The 22,714-nt window shown below is 45.0% G+C and overlaps 1 protein-coding gene across 3 annotated transcripts in view; it reads left to right on the top strand.

Annotated features, from left to right (window-relative positions):
- Nucleotides 1–793: 793 nt before the first annotated feature.
- ERCC5 (ERCC excision repair 5, endonuclease) overlaps nucleotides 794–22,714 on the top strand; it is a 29,941-nt gene continuing 8,020 nt past the window's right edge. The window contains exons 1-16 of one of the 3 annotated variants that reach the window (XM_077343772.1): nucleotides 794–874; nucleotides 1,916–1,962; nucleotides 3,008–3,129; nucleotides 3,227–3,402; nucleotides 4,085–4,200; nucleotides 4,294–4,386; nucleotides 4,826–4,886; nucleotides 6,947–7,090; nucleotides 8,044–8,251; nucleotides 9,132–10,052; nucleotides 12,177–12,406; nucleotides 13,091–13,210; nucleotides 15,404–15,617; nucleotides 16,374–16,518; nucleotides 18,802–19,002; nucleotides 20,939–21,023. In XM_077343772.1, coding sequence (XP_077199887.1) covers nucleotides 3,042–3,129; nucleotides 3,227–3,402; nucleotides 4,085–4,200; nucleotides 4,294–4,386; nucleotides 4,826–4,886; nucleotides 6,947–7,090; nucleotides 8,044–8,251; nucleotides 9,132–10,052; nucleotides 12,177–12,406; nucleotides 13,091–13,210; nucleotides 15,404–15,617; nucleotides 16,374–16,518; nucleotides 18,802–19,002; nucleotides 20,939–21,023 — 2,802 coding nt within the window. In that variant the 5' untranslated portion in view covers nucleotides 794–874; nucleotides 1,916–1,962; nucleotides 3,008–3,041. Of the gene's footprint in view, nucleotides 999–1,915; nucleotides 1,963–3,007; nucleotides 3,130–3,226; nucleotides 3,403–4,084; nucleotides 4,201–4,293; nucleotides 4,387–4,825; nucleotides 4,887–6,946; nucleotides 7,091–8,043; nucleotides 8,252–9,131; nucleotides 10,053–12,176; nucleotides 12,407–13,090; nucleotides 13,211–15,403; nucleotides 15,618–16,373; nucleotides 16,519–18,801; nucleotides 19,003–20,938; nucleotides 21,024–22,714 lie in introns of those variants that run through there. The other 2 variants (XM_077343773.1, XM_077343774.1) reach the window with 2 other exon arrangements.

Genomic DNA, 22,714 nt, shown 5'->3' with positions numbered 1-22,714 from the left:
AAGCAGCAGGACTTCTTTTCAAGCAAAACATGCATAAGGTCAGCGGGTGGAGCACATATTGTACTTTTGGATCTTTCAATAATGCACTTTCAGTGCACTGTAGGAGATTTTCGTGTTTCGCACAGGAAAATCCAGCTGTAAAAGCACATTGAAAGTGCATTATTTCAGCCTAAATTTTGGTTGGACACCAGTAGCACCCCTAAGACCAATGAAATTTTATTCATGAGCTTTCGTTTGTATGCACATTGTATCTGTGTACAAAAGCTCATGCCTTGAATAAAACTTTGCTGGTCTTAAAGGTGCCCCTGGACTCTACATTTGTTCTGCTGCTTCAGACCAACGCAGCTACTGGCTTGAATCATTAGCTGGACAATGAAAGGGAAATTACAGGGGTAGGGGGAAGGTTATCTTTTCAATGCGGCCACGAAGCCAAATACAGGCCCAACAGCGCCAACCTCTTCAGAGGGGCATCAACCCAGGCTTGACCTTGTCAGGGGTGACCAAAGTGTGGCTGTTCAGAGGTTAATGGACTACAGTGCCCATGAGCCCCTGCCAGCTGGTAGGGGCTCATGGGCATTGTAGTCCATGGACCTCTGAACAGCCACAGTTTAGCCATCCCTGCCTTTGATTTTGCTACGATACCGTGAATGCAGGGGAAAGAACAAAAGAAGAGCGCTGCTTTCTTTCGGAGTCCGCAAAAGCAATTCGCGCGCGACCCAATGACCTCAAGGAGGCGCTCGAGCTCGGCCGTAGCGGCTACAACGCGTAAGAACTACATTTCCCAGCAGGCACTGCCCCGCAATGGCGTGCGCAAGTGCTACCGGCGCAGCTGTGAAATCATAACATGGGGACATGTCATCATGGCGGCTGTCTGGTAAGTGCGTGTTGTGTTTGGTGCAGCTTCAGCTCATATTGACTTAATTACCTCTCCTTGAGCTGATCCTTCCCTCTGCCCCACGCAGGATGGCTGGTTCCACCTTCCCTGTCTCCAGAGCTGGGTGGGTGTTTTTTGCATCGTTCTTTCCCCCCTTCCCTTTGCATAAAGTAGCACCCCCGTTCCAGTTATGCAGATTATCTCATTACATCCCCCCCCCCCCGCTGTTGTTCCTTCAAGAAGTTCAGAGTGGCCTGCGTGGTTCTTCTCTTCCGTTTATATTCATAGCAACCCTGTGGGGTAGGCTAGGGGATGAGGAACAAAGAGTGAGGGGGCCAGGACTGCCTGGTAAGCTTTATAGCTGAGGGAGACTTTGAACCGGAATCTTACCAGTGTAGATTGGATGTGCTGACCAATATGCTATCCTGTTTTCAGGTTAACTCTGCATTTGTGCCTGGTTTTAGTTGAAGGATCCCTAAAAGTGTGTTGTTGTTGTGTATGCAGTTTTTCAGAGGACCAGAGCATTAGATATATGTACTGTTAATTTATACCATGCTTTATAGGGTAATAATAATAATAAAAACAACAGTTATTGTTTCCAAGAACTTGAAAATTTGACATGGAAGAAACAGGTGAAGGGCGACAGGGAACTGTATGTGGCTCAGTTGAATTGCTAAGAGAATGTTCAGAAATCCTGAAACTGTCACTGAAATGCCAAGCAAAGGTGTACGTGTGGAGGGGAGTGAGAATCATAATTGTCTTGAGCCTTTCCTCTTGCCCCCTCGCTCCTGTGCAGCTTCTCCCAGGACAGCTGAAATCCATCCTGACCTGTTCCATTTGTGCTTCCCTGTGTGGTTCATTGTCTGTCCTTTGAAACTGTTTTGTAATTGTTTCTGATAACTGTTTAGAACCTCTGTTAAGGGAGGCTGAGGGTAGAGGTTAATCCTTTGACTCCTCTGCTGAGCCTGACACAGGCCTGCTATTTTGTCCTTCATGTCTGTAAACTTTCCTTCTCATGATCTCTTATTAATTGCTTTGCAGGATAACTACATGAACTCATTGCAAGTGGTCAGAGATCCAGTGACGAGGTAAAACTGTTAATAAGTTGCAGCTTGGCACAGAAGCAAGAGGCTAGAGTTGTACCTTTTCAGTAACACTGAGAATTGATAAATATATTGTTGTTCATTTCAGTGTGAGCATGTAATTTTTTTAAAGGTGCAAATGTGAAGAATTGCCCATTTTCAATCTTTTGAAAAGTACTAGAGATCCTGGTTGCACTTCTCATGCTTGTGTGGGCTTTTTGGCATGTGTACAATGCTCTTGGTTACATAATAGAAAGGTAAACATTGTGAATGAATTGGAGGAAGGACCCATCGGCTTACAGTAGAATAATAGCTTATAAGAAGATGCTGTTAGCTGCAGTAATGTAATACTGATGAGGTGGCCAGTATAAGAAATCTCATCCCCTTTTTAAACAAATGAAAGTTGCATGTCTCCTGGATTACAAGAAAGTGGGAGCCTCTAATCTGGAGAACTGGGTTTGATTTCCCACTCCTCTACATGCAGCCATGTGGGTGACCTTGGGCCAGTCACAGTTCTCTCAAAACTCGCTTAGCCTCACCTTCCTCATAGGGTGTCTGTGGTGGGGAGAGGAAGAGAAGAGGATTGTAAGCAACTTTGAGACTCCTTTAGGTAGTAAAAAGTGCTTCTGTTTAAGCTTGGCATAAGGGAACATGCACCCCCACAAAGGGGCAAATAATACTCCCTTAAAGTAAATTCTGCTCAGGGAAGTTACGCAGAGGGGAAGTCTGGCACCACTCTTCCCACTGATACCACTGTCCTGATCCAGATTGGGTCCTGCAGCAATTAGGTGAATGAGCTGTCCACAGTTGCTGTGGGGTTAGAAGGAAAGTGAGTTACGATAGAAAAACCCGAACTGGACTCACAGATAAATGTTTTGTATGACTTGGCTCTTCCACTGGAGTAATTGAATAGGATTGCACTGTTTATCACCAGGAGGTAAATTGTAAAAATGTCAAAATTGTGTCAAAAATGTCCTTTGTTGTATATGTTTTCCTAAAAGGTTGTCTTTATATTTGATCCATTAACTTTAAAAAAAATTGGCTCCAACAGGTTATATTGTTCCTCTTAAATTAACAAAACAAAGATGGGAGTTCAGGGACTTTGGAAACTGCTGGAATGCTCAGGACGGCCGATAAATCCAGAAACGCTGGAAGGAAAAATTCTTGCTGTTGGTATCCTTTATCACAAATTGACCTGGTCATGACACTGGTAGGCTTGAGATTTTCACTTTATGTACGTCCCGTTATCTTCCTATCAATCCTTTCTAAGATATAAGCATATGGCTAAACCAAGCTGTTAAAGGGGCAAGGGATCGCCATGGAAATTCCATCCACAATGCCCATCTCCTGACTCTGTTTCATCGACTATGCAAACTGCTTTTTTTCCGGATCCGCCCTGTCTTTGTTTTTGATGGAGAAGCTCCACTTTTGAAGAGACAGACTTTGGTATGTCCTTTTAAATATAGGTTTGTTGGAACACATTGTGCAGGGGTTTTGCTTACAGACAATGTGGTGTCCTTTCTTATTGCACATTATGGGATCTTAGGAAGCATTGCCAGCTCAAACAGACACACGGATGCATAATAATTCTTGATGGTGGCTCGAATTGAACCCAGGGCCCTGAGAAATGTGAATGTATTGTGTTATGCAGTGAGTTACTCTGGCTCACCTTAAAATACTTTATCAAGAGGATATGGGGGAGATAGTCATCAGTTTTTATTTTGTTATTTGCCTTTGGTCAAGACAGTCATCCATTATCACCTTCCAAAAGAAAAGGGATTATCATGTATACAGTTCTTTGTTAGCGTATATAATGAGAACTAATATTAGAGAATTTTACAGTGAATATATGAACCTACACTAGCTGTACACTCATAAGCAGAGTTCTATCCTTCTAAGTCCTTGGAAGTAAACTGAAGATTCCACTTGAGTCTAGTTCCCTTTGTTTATTACATTGTGAAATTAGTGTGTATTGGCTTCCATAAGCTTAGAAAGGTGTAACTTTGCTTAGAAGCACCTGTGTGACAGACCCTTGGTCTACCAAGTTTGATAGTGACCGCTCCCCAGTGACTCACATCCCCTCTTGACCCACAGCTCATTCCTCTTTTCTTTCACAATACTGTTGCAGGCTAAACGCAGACAACGGAAAGAAGTAGCAGCAGTGGACTCCAAGAAAACTACAGAGAAACTTTTGAAAACTTTTCTAAAAAGACAAGCTGTTAAAACAGCTTTAGCAGGCAAGAGGCAAGAATACTACTCCTTCTCTTCCTTATGGAGTGTGTGTTGGGGAATCTTGAATGCCTGCAGCGGGTAATACTGTGTATTCTGTTTTATCAGCAACAGTCAGTTTCCCAGTCTTTCAGATGTGAGAAGAGAAGAGGTGGACGATATCTATGTGCTACCTGCTCTACAGGAAGAAGAAAAAAATAGGTGAGTGAAGCTTGATGGGAGATTTATGGGCAATGAATACATCTGGAGGCTGCTATGACCTAAGTGGTACTGAATTGTTACTTATGTTTTTATTACGTTAAAAATTGTTTATGTTGTTATTTGTCATATCGGTTTTAAGTCACTGTTAGTCTTAACTGCACTACATAAACCACCCTGAGCTATCATGGGAGGGCAGTATAGAATTATTATTACTATTACTATTACTATTACTATTACTATTACTATTACTATTACTATTACTATTACTATTACTATTACTATTACTATTACTATTACTATTACTATTACTATTACTATTACTATTATTATTGGTATGCAGTCAGTTCTTGAGGAAACACGAGAGAAAATCTTGGCTATATATTCCATGGGATATGTGTTAATTCCTGTCAACTGATCACCTTTCCTTTTACAACCTTAGCTCTGATGAAGCGGATGAGAAAGAATGGGAAGAGAGGGTGACCCAGAAGAAGATGCTGCAAGTAATTCTTTTAGCATAATTTTTGTATGATCAGAGGGAACAAGCTGGATGTCGCAATACGGTTACTGTTACATTCTACAAATTTGGTTGCCTGGAAAAGCGGGTAGCCGTCCTAGGAAAGTTCTTGACATTGGGACCCTTTGAGAGCTTCCTTTAGTGACTACTGGGACAAGAGGAACCATAAGCCCTGAGCCTTCGAGTAGGGCGGTATATAAATCTAAATAAAAAAACAAATAAATAAATAAATAAATAAGAACCCAGGAAACTGCGTTAGACTGAGGGTGTTTTGTACAGGTTATATTTTATTTATTTATTTATTTAATTTAGATTTTTATACTGCCCTTCCCTACGGCTCTGGGCGGTTTACCTAAAACATTTGGGTTTTATATTTTAATATATTTATATTTAAATATTTAAATATTTCAATATATATTTTAATATATTTTAATATTTTAATATGCTCCCAATTCAGTACTGTTGGGAAGTGGGGTGAATTCATGCACCTCCCAAGATTTCACTGGCTTCTGTCTGATCCCTGGTCAAACTTGCTTTGTCCTGAGGCTCTAAGAAAGCCTGGGAGTCTGCATTGTGGGTGGAAAGGTTCAGTTTTCGTGGTTCTGTCTACTGGGCAGCAGTTTCCCCCCAGTGGCCATTTCCTTTCCCTGCTGCAGAGGTTTTTCTGTTGGAGCTCCTGAATGGAGCTTTTGGGCAAATCAGTTCTGTATTTTTTGAAAACTTAAACTAAAAGGTTTATTTTTTACATTTCCAACGTTGTGAATTTGTATGTTTTGTGAATTTAAATTGTATATTTAGGTGATGTAATCCAACCTGAGCCATTTGGGAAGCACAGACTATAAATATAACAATAAAATAAATTTATTTATTTATTTATAATTGGATTTATATGCCGCCGTTTGCCAAAAGGTCTCACGGCGGTTCACAATAAAATATAAAATCAAAGTAAAATCCCATAAAATCCCATTATTACAATAAAAGATGGCATTCTATTCTATAACTTTCCCTGCTTGTTCAGAGAGAGGTCAGACGTTAGTTCTCAAAGAGAGAGAAGAGAAAGGCTGGCCGATGGATTAGGGATCTTGGATGGAACCCGGGCTCTGCCCTGGCCTCAACCATACGCCTGGCGGAAGAGCTCTGTCTTACAGTTTTGCAGGCAGCTGCAGGATGTAGCTGCATGCTGAGAAACATGCTCTGTACCCTTTAGGGCTCCCTGCAGTCTTCATGCATGCTCTCTCATCCACACACACATGCACACATCTGCTCATTGAGAGGCCGCCTTCTGGATATTCTCTTTGCAGAAAGGTTGTATCTTCATGGCTGTGGTGTGCCCGACACTTTATATCATCTATTGATGGGGTGCCCTAGATTTCTCCACTTGCAAAAACCACTAGTTAAATATTGGAGAAAATTGAAATCTGCTGGTGGAGACGAGAAGGACACAATGCGTAAAATGCTAGATGAAAGTGATCCAGAGATTATCCGAGAAGTAGCCAAGGTATCGTTAACAATACAAAGGGTGAATTGTCCATATCTGAACCCTGTACCAGCTAAAAACAAACTTCTGTGAGCCCACTGGAGAGTACACCAGGGGTAGTCAACCTGTGGTCCTCCAGATGTTAATGGACTACAATACCCATGAGCCCCTGCCAGCGGAGGACCACAGGTTGACTACCCCCTGGACTACACATCACAATATGGCGATCTTGTAATATTTATATGTTATTGAAAGATTGTACATATCCCTTAATTGTACTATTTTTAAAAATCATTATTATGCCAATAAAGGTATTCTGTAATCTGAGATGGGCATTATTCAAGTAGTACGTAATACCTGAAAGCTGCTGCCTCCTGTATTATATTGTCAAGCGAGAAAGGTTTTGTTTCGTTTTGAGCGCCTCTGTGTTGCTCCTGAAGTTTTGGTGTGTGTGTGTGTGTGCGCGCATGTGCGGCAAGCTGTAGCATGATTTGGGATTTTCTTATTGAATTGATAGACCTCACAAAGCGGATCTGTTTTGTATCCTGCCATTGTGCTGTCTTATGCAGGAAGAATTATTTGAAAACCCTTGTTCTGTAGATGTCGAATCAGAAGATTTCCAGACCCTGCCCCCCGAAGTCAAGCACGAGATCCTTACTGACATGAAAGCGTTCACAAAACGAAGAAGAACGCTATATGAGGCGATGCCTGAGGTAACTCACAGACTTTTCTTTGCCGTTTCTAGTCATCGGGGCTTGGCCGCTATTACAGCTGGCGGGAAATCTTTTATGGGTATGAAAAATACATGGCAATATAGTTCTCAGGATGTACACACTCAACTCGTCCTGTCAAGAACGGGCCAGATGCTGAATACATCACCTCTTAGAGAGCTAGCATTTTGTATTGGATAGCGTATCTGACTAGAATTCGAGAGACTCAAGTTCAAATCTCCACTCTTCTATGGAAATATACTGGCTGGATACCAAGGCAAACTCTTAGCCAACCTCACAGGGTTGTTGTGATAAAATTCACAGTAAGACAATGACTTAAGCCACTTTGGGCCTTTGTTGGGAGAAAGGTGGGTGGTCAAAACGGAGGGGATCATAAAAATGAAATAAATAGATAAATAATAAATACAAAAGGAGTTAATCAAGCCATCTGATTGGTTAGTATAAGTTTAGCAGAGAAAGACTTCTGGACCGGATGCAGATGCAGATTCATTTTGAATTCAGCCCTGCCTGAGAGCAGTTTTAACTCTGACCGTTGAAATCCCACTGGGCTCCTTCCAAGCTTGGGTGCCATTCAAAGATGCAGGCCCTCACCTCCTTTGCTAGAAGGCAGTGTTGTCTTTCGACAGGAGTCCCTTGTGTCTCTAATGCTGTATCCCTTTCTTGGTCATGTCACCATTCTGTGAGGGGAAAATTGTTCCAAACCGTTTGACCCTTCAGAAATCAGCTACTCATTTCCAAAAAGTTTTGCACATTAAATCGATCTGTTCAAGTAATAAGTAACCGTGGTGTCAAAATAAAATAAAATAATGTTTTTTGTTTAAAGCTAGGGCCTCCCTCCAATTTCTAAAAATGTTTCTTCTTCTCTCAGTAAACATACCTCCTTTAGAGATGTGGGAAATAAAACCCATTCAGATGTTTGTTTATTTTAATTAAAGGGCTCCAATGACTTCTCCCAGTATCAGCTGAAAGGGCTGCTTAAAAAAAGCAGCCTGAATCGACAACTGGAGAATGTGGAAAGGGAGATGAACCAGCAGTACTCCGGCCAGATCCAGAGCCAGTACGAAAACGACGGGGGCTTCTTGACAGAAGTCGAAACCAGGAGGGTCGTGTCTGAAGACACCTCTCACTACATCCTGATAAAAGGTAGTTTTGCAGGAAGCTTTTTTCCCCCCTGCATTCATTCTTCTGCTGACTCCTGCAATTGCATTTAATGTACACACCTTTCTGTTTGAAGAAGAGAAGAAAGAAATTCCGTCTAAAAAAGTTCCTGACAGAGTGGTTTCTCAGTGGAACAGGCTTCCTCGGGAAGTGGTGGGTTCTCCATCTTTGGAGATTTTTAAACAGAGGCTGGATAGCCGTCTGACAGAGAGGCTGGTCCCGTGAAGGCTCAAGGGGGTGGCAGGTTACAGTGGATGAGCGATAGGGATGTGAGTGTCCTGCATAGTGCAGGGGGTTGGACTAGATGACCCAGGAGGTCCCTTCCCAACTCTGTTATTCTGTGATTCTAAGAATTGGTCTTTATACGTTTCTTTTCTCTACCAGGGTTGTGGCAAAGAGGCAGTCAATGGCAAATACTTCTGAAAACCTCTTGCCTTGAAAGAGGCTTGATGGCACTTTACTCACACACAGGTCAAAGGAGTAAGTGGGTTGCTAGAATAATCAGTATGTGGAATCGGCTGCCTAAAGAGGTGGTGAGCTCCCCTTCATTGGCGATCTTTAAGCAGTGGCTGGACAGACACTTATCCTGGATGCTTTAGGCTGATCCTGCATGGAGCAGGGAGTTGGACTAGATGGCCTGGATGGCCCCTTCCAACTCTAGGATTCTGCTACTGATTAAATGTTTAAGACCGCTTTGTCCACTTACACAAAGGTGTTGTGTGATATTTTATTGAATCACTATTGAAATTTAAACAGCAGTCAAAAACTCAGAACCTGGCCTGTAGGAGATTTTTTTTTTTTAATTTCACGGTCCGTTTCACTAAACCCGTGTGAGCAAAGAGTGGCCCTTATTTCTCTCTTCCAGGCATTCAGTCCAAAGAAAGTGCCTCCAAAGAACTGGCAGCGACTTCTTCTGACTTTTCTTCCGCAAGATCTAAAGATTCAAAGCCCCACAAGACTTCGGTCCCTGTGACGCCACCTCCAGGCGATTTCTTGAAGACAGAATCGACCGCCCCTGCTCCACCTTCCCCCAGAACCATGCTGGCCATCCAGGCTGCCATGATGGGAAGCAGCTCAGAAGAGGAGCTTGAAGATGCAAGGAACCGCCTGCCCGAGTCAGATCAAGACAGGGCCAGGCCTGTTGCAGACGCACGCAGTGTGTCACCAAGAACACTGAGGGCCATTGAGGAAGCTTTGTGCGAGGAGGAAGAGGAGGGTCAATCTCTTCGGTCCAGGAATACCGCTGGAAGTCCAACAGGGCAAGTTCTCGTGAGCCAGCTTCTTAGTAGTGGTTCCGATGAGGAGGACTGGAAACCCGCAGAACAGAGTAGGAAAGGACTTTCAGTTTTACCTACGGGGGAGTCAGAAAATCAAATCCTTAACCCTGAAAGTGAACTGGGCCAAGAGAAGCACACGTTGGAAACAGATATAAGAACACCCGAAGAGATGTCTGACTTTTCTGTGGGTAAAGCACGCTCTTCTGATTCAGGTCAAAAAGGAAGAGATGAGGAAAAACAGACTTCCAAAATGGGGGCAAGTTCTTTGCGAGGGGATGACGTGGTCCTGCGGCCACCGAGGCCTTCAACGCCATTGGTCGCTGTAAGCCCCTCGGAGTGCACGGAGTTGGTCCAGAAGGAGAAAGCTGAATATTCAGGGGCATCACTTCAGCCGCCAGACAAGAATGCTTTTGCCAGGCAGAGCGTGCTTCCTTTTACGCCAGAACCAGCCAGTCCTCATGAGGAAGAGATGGGAAGCCAGTCTCCGTCTGAAGAGAGCGATTCGGACGGTATGTCAGCTTTACAGATATAATGTCAAAAGGGAAGGGTGGCTCTGAAAAATTGCACACCTGAGGACAAGGGAACATGCTTACTGCTTATTTCTTAGTAAAGGGAGTTAAGGATTGTGGAACTGAGAGACGCCAATAATTTAAACTCACATTTTATCGTTGTGAAATATTTTGATTTTAATCAAAGTGATCAGTATTTTAAGTCAATATAGCAGCATGCAGGGCTCATTGAAGTACTATGTAGTAGTGGGTGCCGTGTGAAAGAAAGATCTCCAGCCAGAACATAGGTTCCCCTTCTTTTAAAAGAGAAAGCTTTTGTTTTACGCTTTGTGCGTAAGCAATACACTCAACTCATTAGATCTTTTCCGTGTGCTTATACTCTGCATGTGGTTTTCCTGAAATACATAATTTGTTTTTTCTCCTTTCTCAGTCTTGTCATAATATCATGGTTGTTCTTAAATTCCGATCACCTTCTTCCTCCTGTCTCTGTACCTTTTTTATTTTTAAGTATCCTGCATGCTGCTTGGACAGAATAAATAATGTCAGCTTGTACAGGAAAAAAATAAGAATAGGTGGAGATATTTATAGGCGAATATGTTCTGTTCAATAAAGGCAAGCCGTGTTAGCTATCTCTTAATGGGTTATTCAGTACAAAGGGATATTCAATACAAATGTGAGGTCCTCTTGATTAGGGGAAAGTGGGGAAGCTGTTCTTCCCTGGTGCTCACCCCTTAATTCCCAGCAAATGCTTACTGCTCACTTCAGTTCATGTAATATAAGACCGTGGCTTCCTGGAGAGGTGACTTCCTTTTTTTGTGATGGCTTAGTTTGTTCTGGTAACAAGTGTGAAGAATTCTATTTTGGTAATGATTTCTTTCAGAAAGCGAGCCTAGGAGAAGAGTAGTGAAAATCAAATTAGGGAGGAATCACTGTTACTTCCTCTTGTAACTTCTGGGGCGAGAGTGAAGCAATAGTTTTATTATATTGATGTGGAAACATCTTATGGCACATGAACAGCAAAGCTGTGCAACGGAAATTGCTAAGGAAGTGGGAAGGTGAGAGTGAGGGGGGGGGAACTCTCTTGAGGTTTGGGAGCCTGTCAGCATTAGGCTGGGCGCTGCACACACTCCTGGGCCTCCTCTTGCGCGTCTCCTGCCCAGGTGATAGGTCTTACCTGGCCAGAGTGTTCTGCACAGCAGCAACCACCGTATTGCCAGCAGGCCGCTCCACCCAGGGAGAGAGGCCAGCCTGCTCCTGGTCCTGCAGCTGAGAGCTGGAGATCATGCAGGTACCTTGGTTTGGCTTGGTGTGGCTCTGGTGGAGGTGGTGCACCCTTAAGACCCATTATGCACGGGGGTTTTAGCGCACATTCGGGGTGGAATGGCAGCGACCAAAATCACCGATAACGCACGGTGCCGGCTGCAACTTCGGTGCATGCCACCGAAAAAGCCGCGTCAGCGAAACGCGGAAGAAAGCGCAGCTTCCGGGTGACCGGGGCGCAACCAGAAGTGGCGCCGGGATCACCGCGTGCATAATCGGTTACTCTGGGTTTTGCCGCCGTCGTGCCCCGCCCCGTGCATAACCGGTGTGCGTCCCGTCTTCCCCCTCCGCGTTTTCCATGTGACCCGAAATCGCCGTTTCGGCGGCCGTGCATAATGGGCCTAAGTGGTGCATTCTGGGCCAAGAGCCAACCTGGGGAAGGTGACTTCATCTCCACCTTTGTGCACTTTCACTCCTCCCTGTTACAGGGTTTTAAAAAATACTTGCAGCTTTATTGGTTTTGCTCCACTTGCTCTAAAGAGGTAACAAGGAAGCTGGGAGTGGAGGGAAGGAGAGGCTGTGGGATGGATGGGATGTACAAGAAAGCATCCTGCGAGCCAGGGCTGACACGTAAGATGCTTTCACATATATCTTGCACGAATATCCAATCCTCGCAATTTTTTTAAAAAATTATAATTCGATTTATATACCACCCCTCCCCAGAAATGAGCTCAGGGTGGGTTACAAGAATAGATATCAAAACACCATTAAAACAGATTAAAGCACAGTCCGATTTGTTTAAATTGTTTAATGGAGCATAATCTGTTGTTATTATTAATTATTAGTGTTTTTTACATTGGGCAGATAGCTTCATTGAAGTGAATGCTGAACAAAGTAGTGAATTTCAGGACGAAACTGACCAAGAGAAAGAAGTGGGGACTGCCTCTTCAGTGGCAGCAAAGGGAGACCATCAGGCTGCCACTGAGATATTTCCAGGAAACGTTGGCGAAGATGCAGAGCTGACTGGACAGCAGACTGTAGAAACCAGGGGCAAGGAACAGGATACCATCAACGAATGGCAGAACATCAGTATGGTAATGATCTTGCTCTCTTCTGTACTGAAAGATAGGGATGTGCTCACAGTGCTGGCAAAAGTCAGTGTTTCAGGTTGCCATCATTTATGTGCTGAGCATAAAATGTACTCAGCGAAGCAGGCTGAGAATGGGATGATGGCAAAGAGGAAGGATTCAAGGTCTGTAGGCACAGAGTATGTGATCTTATTTTCTTTGCAATGGATTGAGAAATGTTTGTCTTGTAATGAACTGGACAAAAAGACATTTCTCGAGATCACGATGACTAGTAAGGTGTTGATGTTTAAAAAATAAAAAGAGAGAATAAAAAATCCAGCTACCTTTGGTGCATATGTGCATCCCTGAGCCAGTTTCCAGGGTGTTGCATAATCCCCTAGAGCAGGGATGGCCAAACTATGGCCCTAAAGATGTCCATGGACTACTATTCCCATGAGTCCCTGCCAGCACATGCTGCCAGGGACTCATGGGAATTGTAGTCTATGGAATCTGGAGAGCCACAGTTTGGCCATCCCTGCATCTAGGGCATAGATTTGACAGTGCTGTCCTGAGCAGAGTTTACCCCCTTTTAAGTCTGTGGAAGTCAGTGGTCTTAGAATGGTTCCCTTTGCATATCATGGGGTTGGAGTCTCTCGGTCATTTTGATGGTGCACGTGCAAGAAAATAATTGGCCTTGCTTTACCTTCATAGGAAGAGTTGGAAACCTTGGAGACCAACCTTTCGGTCGAGGAAAACACACTCCGGGCTCAGAAACAGCAGCAGGAGCGTATCGCTGCCACTGTGACTGGACAGATGTTTTTAGAAAGTCAGGTATGGGTTTATTGTATATGTGTGTATGTGTGTAGTTTTGTTTACCTTTGTCCTGTAGAAACTTCTTTTTACAAATGGGTAGAGTGGCTTGAACAAGATTCTGCAGCCATGGGATTTGAGGCCCCAATCCAGGTCTTTTCCTGCTGGAGTCACGTTACATGCATTTCTCTTTCCTTGCCTTAGTTAAGCAGCAAAGGTGCTCGATTTAGTTCACTGAATAATTTCAGCAGCAGTCTGTAGATTCTTTATGTTTATATCATATATAGTGTGTGTGTAGATTCTTTGTGTGTATATGATACATATATAATGTGTAGAACAGTGGTCCCCAGCCTTTCTGAGGCTGGGGACTGGCAGGGCATCGGGCCGCGCCCGCGCATCAGGCTGCACCCGCGTGATGCGCGGGCCGGCTCTGATTCCCTCTCCCCACCCTCCCGCAGTAAGAAGCTTCCCGGGCCGCAAGCTTGCGGCCTGGGAAGTTTTTTACTGTGGGGGGGCGGGGAGAGGGAGCCGCGGCCTGGCGCCATGGCCTTTGCGGCCCGGCACCGGGCCGCGGCCCGCAGGTTGGGGACCACTGGTGTAGAAGATTCTTTATGCTTATATATGATATATAAAAATGAGAAAATACATTATGGGATGAAGTTGCTTCACTTATCCTAGGGTTGGGTTTGTCCAGAAGATGCAGGTCGGGGGAATGAGGAAAAGGAAGCAATATGATAAATGTATAGTTCATAAAGCAAGCAAAGCAAGAAGATATTTTCATATAGATGAGGGGAAATAGGCATCCTTACATTGCTAAAAAACCTCACTTGTTTTAGCAGTTCCTTCGTATCTTGTCTCTGTAAAATTTGGAAGTCCTAAGGCAAAATGTTACCCAGCTAGAATTGTAAGGCCTCACTTTAGATTGAGTCAGACCTTTGGACTTCATTTTACCTACTTTCATAGAATCATAGAGTTGGAAGGGAACACCAGGATCATCTAGTCCCACCCCCTCCAGAATGCAGGAAATTCACAACTATTTGCCCAGGCACAGTGACTCCAGTTCCATGCCCAGATGGTGCCCCCCCCCAAAAAAAACCCCAAAAAACAAAACAGTATCCTTGGCCAGTCTGGCCTGGAAGAAATTTGCTTCTCGATCCCAAAGTGGCAATTGGCATTTCCCTGAGCATGCAAGAAAGGACCGCAACATCTAAGCACTGACACGGTCCCTTCTGTCCACCCACTCACAATCTGCCTAAGTTCATAAAATCAGCATTTGTGTCAGTTGGCTGTATAGCCTCTGCTTAAAAACTTCCAAAGAAGAACCCACCACCTCCTGAGGAAGCCTGTTCCACTGAGGAACTACCCTGTCAGGAACATCTGGATGTTTAGCCGAAAATTCTTGTGAATTCATTTCTACCTATTTGTTCTGATCTGAACCTCTGGGGCAACAGAAAACAACTCTGCTCCATCCTTTATATTAGTGATCCCCAACCTGTGGGCTGCGGACCACATGTGGTCCTTCGACTAATTGGAGGTGGGCCCCGAAGGACGCCTTCTCTCCCCCCCCCGGCCCTTTACTTCATCCCCCCCAGCCCTTTACAACACACTTCATTGTTGTGGCGTGTCTGTATCTTATTTTGAAGGGATGTTTAAACATTACCATAGCGATCAGAGAGCGCTAGGGCAGTGGTTGAGACTAGAGGAGTAAACTACCCCCCCCCACCGGGCCTCAGTAAAAGGCATTGAGTGGTCCCCGGTGAGTGGTCCCCGGCGTTGAGTGGTCCCCGGTGATAAAAAGGTTGGGGACCACTGCTGACAGCCTTTCAAGTATTTGAAGATCGCTATCGTATCATCTCTTAGCCATCTCCTCTCCAGGCCAAACAGACCAAGCTCTGACTGGCAGTAGCTCTGTGGAGTCTCAGGCCAAGATCTTTCACATCACCTAGTACCCAATGCTTTTCACTGAAGAGATTGAACCTGGGATCTCCTCCATGCAAGAGCTGTCACTGTTCCAGTGAACCCCAGCTCCTTGTTGGCATCAGACAAATAACAATTGGGTCCATGGTGATGCTGACGCAAATGCAGTGGTGTTCAGTGGAATCGATGCTCAGCTGCAGGACATTAAGAGAATGGCAATCAGTGCATCTGCAAACCTACCTCTGGCGAGCCTGTGTCAGAGCGAAGGGGTGAATTCTTCTGCTCTTCTACATGCAGGAACTTCTGCGCCTCTTTGGCATCCCGTACATCGAGGCCCCGATGGAGGCAGAGGCTCAGTGTGCTGTTTTGGACCTCACGGATCAGACCTCTGGGACCATCACAGACGACAGCGATATTTGGCTGTTTGGAGCCCGGCATGTTTATAAAAACTTCTTTAGTCAAAGCAAGTATGTGGAGTATTATCAGTACGTGGATTTCCAGAATCAGCTAGGTGAGAACAAACCTTGGTTATGTGGAATTTTTGAACCCTTGAGCCTTTTCAGCAATAGCATCTTGGATCCACTGTGGGTGTTCCATGTATGAAATGGGGAGAGTGAGTTTTGTTTAGGCCCCCTGCAGACTCAGACTTCCTTCTCATGTTGTTCTGGGTCTCATTTCCCTTCAGGAACAGCATTAGAGGTGGCAATTTGGGCTGCTCCCACACACAGACTTCAGCATCTTTGGTCAAATTCTCAGGTTTCTTAGCGGTAATAGGTATCCAAATTCTTTTTTCCAGATTCTTGCTTTATGGGTTCATTGTTTGCCATTGACACCCCTGTAGTCTTGAGGACATAATTTCCCTGTCTAGAGATGTACCCTGGATGGATTATCTTTATGGCTGTTGCTGCTAGGCCCTGGATTAACACTCCAGTCTTTCTGAGAAGGGTATACAAGGAGTGATATTTTGCCTTCTAAGGTTGAGGGTCATCCATATCTGTTCAGAATTGCAGGGATACTTGGAGTAACCTATATGGGATGACTTTAGATAGAACACCTGTCAGACATCTCTTGTTAGCATTCCATTTCTCCACATACCTCTGGCCTTAATAGCCCCTAATATTGCAGTAGCACTAATAATTTAGCTTGGCATCTCGGCTCCAGGGATAGGGTAGAATCAATAACATTTTCTTACCTTTCCTGTTGGAATAGAATTCTTAGGACTATGCTGTCCAATCCCGATTTCTCGTTTCTTTTCCCTCTCCCCCAGGTTTAGATCGGAACAAGTTAATTAATTTGGCTTATCTGCTCGGGAGTGACTACACAGAAGGCATTCCTAACGTCGGTTACGTAACAGCAATGGAGATTTTGAATGAATTTCCCGGACGAGGAATGGAGCCCCTTCTCCAACTCGCGTAGGCAGTTTTCCTTCTTTGGTTATCGTTCTTGTCCTCTGCCTTCTCCTCTGGTGCAGATTCTTATCTTTAGCCCCAGAATTACAACAGGTAGGATCTGATCATAGCCTACTTTAGAGGTGCTGCTGCAGTTCTCTTTGTGAACCTTGCACAGACTGACTTAGTTGGTTGCACAGACTGACTTGGTTGGTTTCCAGAAAGAGGGAAGGGGTGGAGCCTAGCTGTACATCTCAGGGGGAGGCATGTCACAGTACAGGGCAGCTGCTGAAAAGGCCTTGCTATTCATTGGCCTGAGAGGAGCGACTTGTCTTACATCGGTCTGCGGTGTCAGTTGAGTCTTGAAATCAACCGTATAAATAGGGGCCGGGCATTTATCTACTGTGGGTTTTCTGTAGCTTGATCTCCTTGGCCGTAAGAAGCTAAAGGTAGACATCTGGCTTGGGACCAAATGAGATTTCTTCACTTCCTTGATCTTCCATATCTAAGAAATGGTGTTAGCATGTCCCTGACTCCCTTTATAGTCGGAGGGAATAATTATTCAGAGAGGTATGCTGCAAACATATTACATTCATATTATAAATTTGTTGGCAGCTACACACAGTCTGGATAATCTTTGTGGGTAATTTCTGTATGGCTGTGTGCCATAATTTATTTGGAAATGAAAAGGCTTCATGAGAAATCTAGGTTTAAACTTAGCCATGTGCTAGATCTGGGGAAGAAGTGAATTTCTCCAGGCAGAAGGCACAATTCATAATGGAAACAAGACACTCCCTCCCTCATCGTGAACAGCCAAATGTCATCTGTTGCGTAATAACATTTAACAAAGAAACAGGCGATTCTGCTCTCAAATCAAGGAAGTGGTTTTGTGCTTGATTGAAGCTAGATGGAGAAAAGAAAGGAGAAAAACCACTTGAAAATGACATCCCTAGACAAATTGCTAAGGGAGAGTGCAGAGTCACAGGTGTAACATATTTAATTACTTCACAGTGAGGCTACCATGGATACCAGCTTTGCATTTGCAAAATATTGTGCATGGAGGAGGGCCTTGTCATTGTGGATCCTAATGCGGGGGTCATCAACTCCCGGGCCGCAGCTTGCTGCTGGGCCGTAAAAGCCTCAGCAGCGGGCCGTGGGGGCCACGCCTCCCTCTCTCCGCCCCCCCGCAGCGAGAAGTTCACCAGGCTGCAAGCAAATTGGCTGCCCTGTGCAAGCACTCAAGCACAGAGGTGCTGTACATGTGTTTTTGCACCCGCTGTGGGCGCAAACGTGTACACACGGCAGTTTCGTGCATGCGTGCATGTGCAGAACTGCCATGCATGCACGTTTGTGCCCCCGCCAGGAGCGCAAACACGCATGTATGAAACTGTTGCCCATGCGGGGCGCAAACGTGTGTGCATGTCAGCTCCGCGCACGCGCGTTTGCACGAGGCTACTGCAGGCCGCCCTCTCCCCCCACCCCTTCTAGCGGTCTGCAACCGGGACAAGGTTGCAGGCCGTTGTCCTAACGTACAGATGAGGCTGAATATCCCCTGAGGTACTCTGCATCCAAAGTGCTTAAGGCTGTAAATCTCAAGAACCCAGCCTAGACCTGGGTCCAGAAATGTACTGGTAGCAAATGAAATTGCTGTAATAAGTTGCTACTCCTTTGCACCAGCAGAATCAAAGGCAGTTCAGAATTTCAGACAACCTGAAGCTGTTGGACAGTCTTCAAGGGCAGGCCAATATAGAAGGCATTACAGTAGTCCAGTATGAAATTTCCAAAGTTACAAATGCCTCTGGCTGAGTCTTTACATCAGAGTAGACAGCCATGTTTCACCCCGACTTGCAGCATCTATCTGTGCAGGTTGAGCCCGCCCAATACTGCCAGCACCTCAGGGGCTCTCCTCCAACTCGGCTGTCCAGGCCAACCACCTTCTCCCCCATTGCTGACCTTAGCAGTACTATCAGAGCCACAGTAACCTAGACAGAGAACCAGCCCTGTTTATGTTGGGGGCAGGGTGCTTCCTTCTCCCCTTCTGCAATTGATAATTAACTTTTTCCCATACCAAAGCTTATATAGCCAAATAGATAGCTTACTGTGAAGTCATGTAAAATGGGGTTAGTCAACCTGTGGTCCTCCAGATGTCCATGGACTACAATTCCCATGAGCCCCTGCCAGCAAATGCTGGCAGGGGCTCATGGGAATTGTAGTCCATGGACATCTGGAGGACCACAGGTTGTCTACCCCTGACGTAAAGGGAACGCAGACAGCCAACGTGTCTCTGTCCTGCTGTCTTTCTTTCAGGGAGTGGTGGTCTGAAGCTCAGAAGAGTAAGAAGACATGTCCCAATCCACATGATACCAAAGTGAAGAAGAAACTGCGGCTGTTGCAGCTTACGCCCAGCTTCCCAAATCCTGTGGTTGCTGAAGCTTATCTGAACCCAGTGGTTGATGAGACAAAGGGATCCTTTGTTTGGGGAAGACCAGACTTGGAACAGATCAGAGAATATCCTTTCTTTTCTCTCCCCCCCCCTTCCTCTGTGCTTGTCTGTTCTCTTGATCAGTCAGCTCTTATAAAGGAAAGCTGCTTCTGCCAAACTGTTCCCATCGGCAGACTCTCCTTATAAGCCTGGATTTTGTTCTTTTCCTTCCAGGAGAGAGTACCGTTTATGGGTCAGTGCAATAATTAGCAGGGGGACAGAGAGTTGTGTCCAAATACAAGCCGGACCCAAAAGGAGTTAATCGGCTCAGTTTTTGTGTAATTCTTGCTCTAGATTCAAGTCAAACCATCAAGGGGAACTGATTCACTGATGTTTGGCTTGGAACAATGCAGTGATGGTTGGTGTGCCTTTAATGCAGCTGTGGTCAGAACGTGAGAAGAAACGCAAAGCTCTTTGCATTGGAGAAATGCCGCAGAGTCGTAAAACGATGGCTGTTTTAAACGATCTCAGCTAAAGACCCTAGTCGCATCCTCAAGCCTTCCATGATCTTACGTGGGCAGCCAGGTGGGTCTGAAGCAGCAGAACAAAGTTCAAGCCCAGCGGTGACTTTGAGATCAGCACAGTTTTATTCAAGCTTTTGTGTGCATTCAGGTAAATTGAACTTTTGTTTCAACTATTTCTGTGTATCTGAAGAAGCGTGCATGCACACAAAGGCTTATGCCTTTTTTTGGTCTTGCCACTGGAAGCCAACTTTTCCCCTTTAATAATTGTTATGGTTTTAAAAATGCCTCTCCTACTCATAGAATCATAGAGTTGGAAGGGACCTCCTGGGTCATCTATTCTAACCCCCTGCACTTTGCAGGACTCTCACAATCCTATTGCTCATCCACTGTACCCTGCCACCCCCTTGGACCTTCACAGAATCAGCCTCCCCATCAGATGGGTATCCAGCCTCTGTTTAAAAATTTCCAAAGATGGAGAACCTACCGCCTCCTGAGGAAGTCTGGTCCACTGAGAAACCGCTCTGTCAGGAATGTCTTCTGGATGTTTAGTACTGCTAGTAGTAAACTACTCCTTCTGTAGACTTGTGTCATACAGGTGACAAATGCTTTTTTCCCCTCTTACTTGTTTAGTTAATTTCTAGGCTATCTTTCTAACAGAGAGTCAAAGCAAGTTACAGAGAACCAGTTTGGTATAGTGGCAGCCTTTCATCTGGAGAACTGGGTTTGATTCCCCACTCCTCCAAATGCAGCTAGCTGGGTGACCTTGGGCTAGTTACAGTTCTCTCAGACCTCTTGTGGCGCAGAGTGGTAAGGCAGCCGTCTGACAGCTTTGCCCATGAGGCTGGGAGTTCAATCCCAGCAGCCGGCTCAAGGTTGACTCAGCCTTCCATCCTTCCGAGGTTGGTAAAACGAGTACCCAGCTTGCTGGGGGGTAAATGGTAATGACTGGGGAAGGCACTGGCAAACCACCCCGTATTGAGTCTGCCAAGAAAACGCTAGAGGGCGTCACCCCAAGGGTCAGACATGACTCGGTGCTTGCACAGGGGATACCTTTACCTTTACCTTTTACAGATCTCTCTCAGCCCCACCTACCTCACAGGGTGTGTGTTGTGGGGAGAGGGAAGGCGATTGTGAGCTGTTTGAAACTCTTTTGGATAGTAAAAAGCAAGGTACAAAAACCCCAAGCTCTTCTGCTTCTGAAAAAAATGCCATAAATGAAGTAAGGTAGATATAGTAAACAATGCAGTAAAAATAGGATTAGAAATTTGGAAAACAGTGCAATAAGAACAGTACATGGGCCAAACCGGATTACAAAAGGGGGATAAGCAAGGAAAACAGGGCAATAAAGCAGTAAAAGCTGTGTAATTTTCCCCAGCTGCCTAAGCTACAACCTTACAATCTTTATAAAAACACCCTCCTGATTATTCTGTTTCTGATGGATGTTGAGGGGACTGTCATCAAGTGCTTCTGTTGCTAATTCTTTAACTGCTGCTTGCACGTTTTGCCAGAGTCATTTTGGCTGGAACAAGTTGAAAACGGATCAAGTCCTGCTGCCTGTCCTCAAACAGCTGAACGCCCAGCAGGTAATACTAAAACACAGAAGCATGTCTCTATGTGTGGTTATGGTGGATTATCCAAACTGGGGGCTTTTAGGATTTTTGCAATACAGCAGCTTGGCTCCCCTGGAATGTTTCCACTCACCAAGTGCAACTTTCTTGCCTCTCCCTTCCCGCTAGAGTCCTCAGTGCTGTTTGTAGGAGTGGTGTCTGGGGCTGCAGTGAAAGAGCGGAGGCAAAGTCGTGCTTCGTAGGTGGCTGTCCTTCCCTCTGTAGTTCAGGTGGATCCGAGTCTCAGGGTCTACATTCATACTGAAACATGAGAACTTATTTGAATAGAATGACGCTAAATAAGAAGGTGGGGTCCAGCGGTCACTCTGCATTTCATGGGTATATCTTTGTGCGTATGTCTGTGTTATAATTATAAACATCAAGTCAGATTAAGCAAGCAGATGACAAATGGAAATTCAGTGGCGGAAGAAAACAGCTGTGCCAGGCTCAGAATTCATTCAACTGGAAGTTCAGCTGTGAATTTGGGAGAGCTGTGTTATTAAAACAAAACAAAACACACAAACACAGAATTTTTAAAAATATATATTCTTCCGTCCCACTAAGTTTGTAGTTTAGGGATTGGGAATCCAGAGAGGCAAGAATTTGCATCAGAAGTTGTATCTTTCAGGCAGTTTGAATTGGAGGGTGCTTTGAGCAGGAGACATTAAAGACAGGTAAAAAGCTAGAAACCTGGAAACCCCCTGAGTTCTGTGTTCCAGAGCTGGTTAGAGAACAGTGCAATTTAGATCAAGCTCAATCAGGAAAAAACAAACTCAATTTAGATACTATGAAAAAATTGGTTCATGGTTGGCTAGAAAGGCTTGCCAAGAGAAGCTCAACCCCTTTTACTTTGCTCGTGGGCTGGAGCCGTTTCCGGATTATAATTAGTCACTTGGTAGTAAATACTTCCATTGCTCACAACGACCCTCACTGGAGAGCGGATGGAAGATTCATCCAGATGGTGTCCTTTTGTGTGCACAGTCCCAGAATGAAGCCAGGTCCCTGTTCCCCAGGATCCTTTTCTGTTCGGCGTGAGAGATGAACCATATGCAATGATTAGTACCTCCACCAGCTGTGCGATGCTCCAAAATCAATTGCTGAGACAAGAGCTGTTGGGCAGAATATTAAGAGATTAATGAGCATTTCTAAAGCATTCCACTTGCCTGTGAGAGCTGGCATGATAGTGGTGGACTCTATTATGGAGATTCAACTGTGATTCCCCACTACACACGCAGTCAGTTGGGTGACCTTGCAGTCCCAGTTCTCTTAGGCCTGTTCTCACACACCAATCCTCTTAGAGAGATCTCAGTCCCACCCACCTCAGAGGGTGTCTGTTATGGGGAATGGAGGGGAAAGCTGTTTGTTAAGCTGTTTGGGGACTCTTTTCGGGAAGTGAAAAGCAGGGTGTTTAAAAAAAAAATCCTCTTCCTAGTCTCCAGTTAGACACTATGCAGGTAACACCCCAGGAAGAGAACCCTTTTCCCTATTCCTTAATTGCGAGTTGGCTAAATCCATTAAAAAAAAATTAAGCATGTGTTCTGCAGGCAGAAAATAAAACTCCCTAGCAGCTGTCATTGTTATATCAACTGGGGCCTGCCCTAGCTATTCTCTGCAGCATGTTCCAGCACATCGTGCAACCCTTGCTCATTGCTATTTTTAACACTCCG

Source organism: Paroedura picta, chromosome 6 (assembly GCF_049243985.1).
Source record: "Paroedura picta isolate Pp20150507F chromosome 6, Ppicta_v3.0, whole genome shotgun sequence".
NCBI classification, from domain to species: Eukaryota; Metazoa; Chordata; class Lepidosauria; order Squamata; family Gekkonidae; genus Paroedura; species Paroedura picta.
This window is presented reverse-complemented; position numbering and strand designations above follow the sequence as displayed.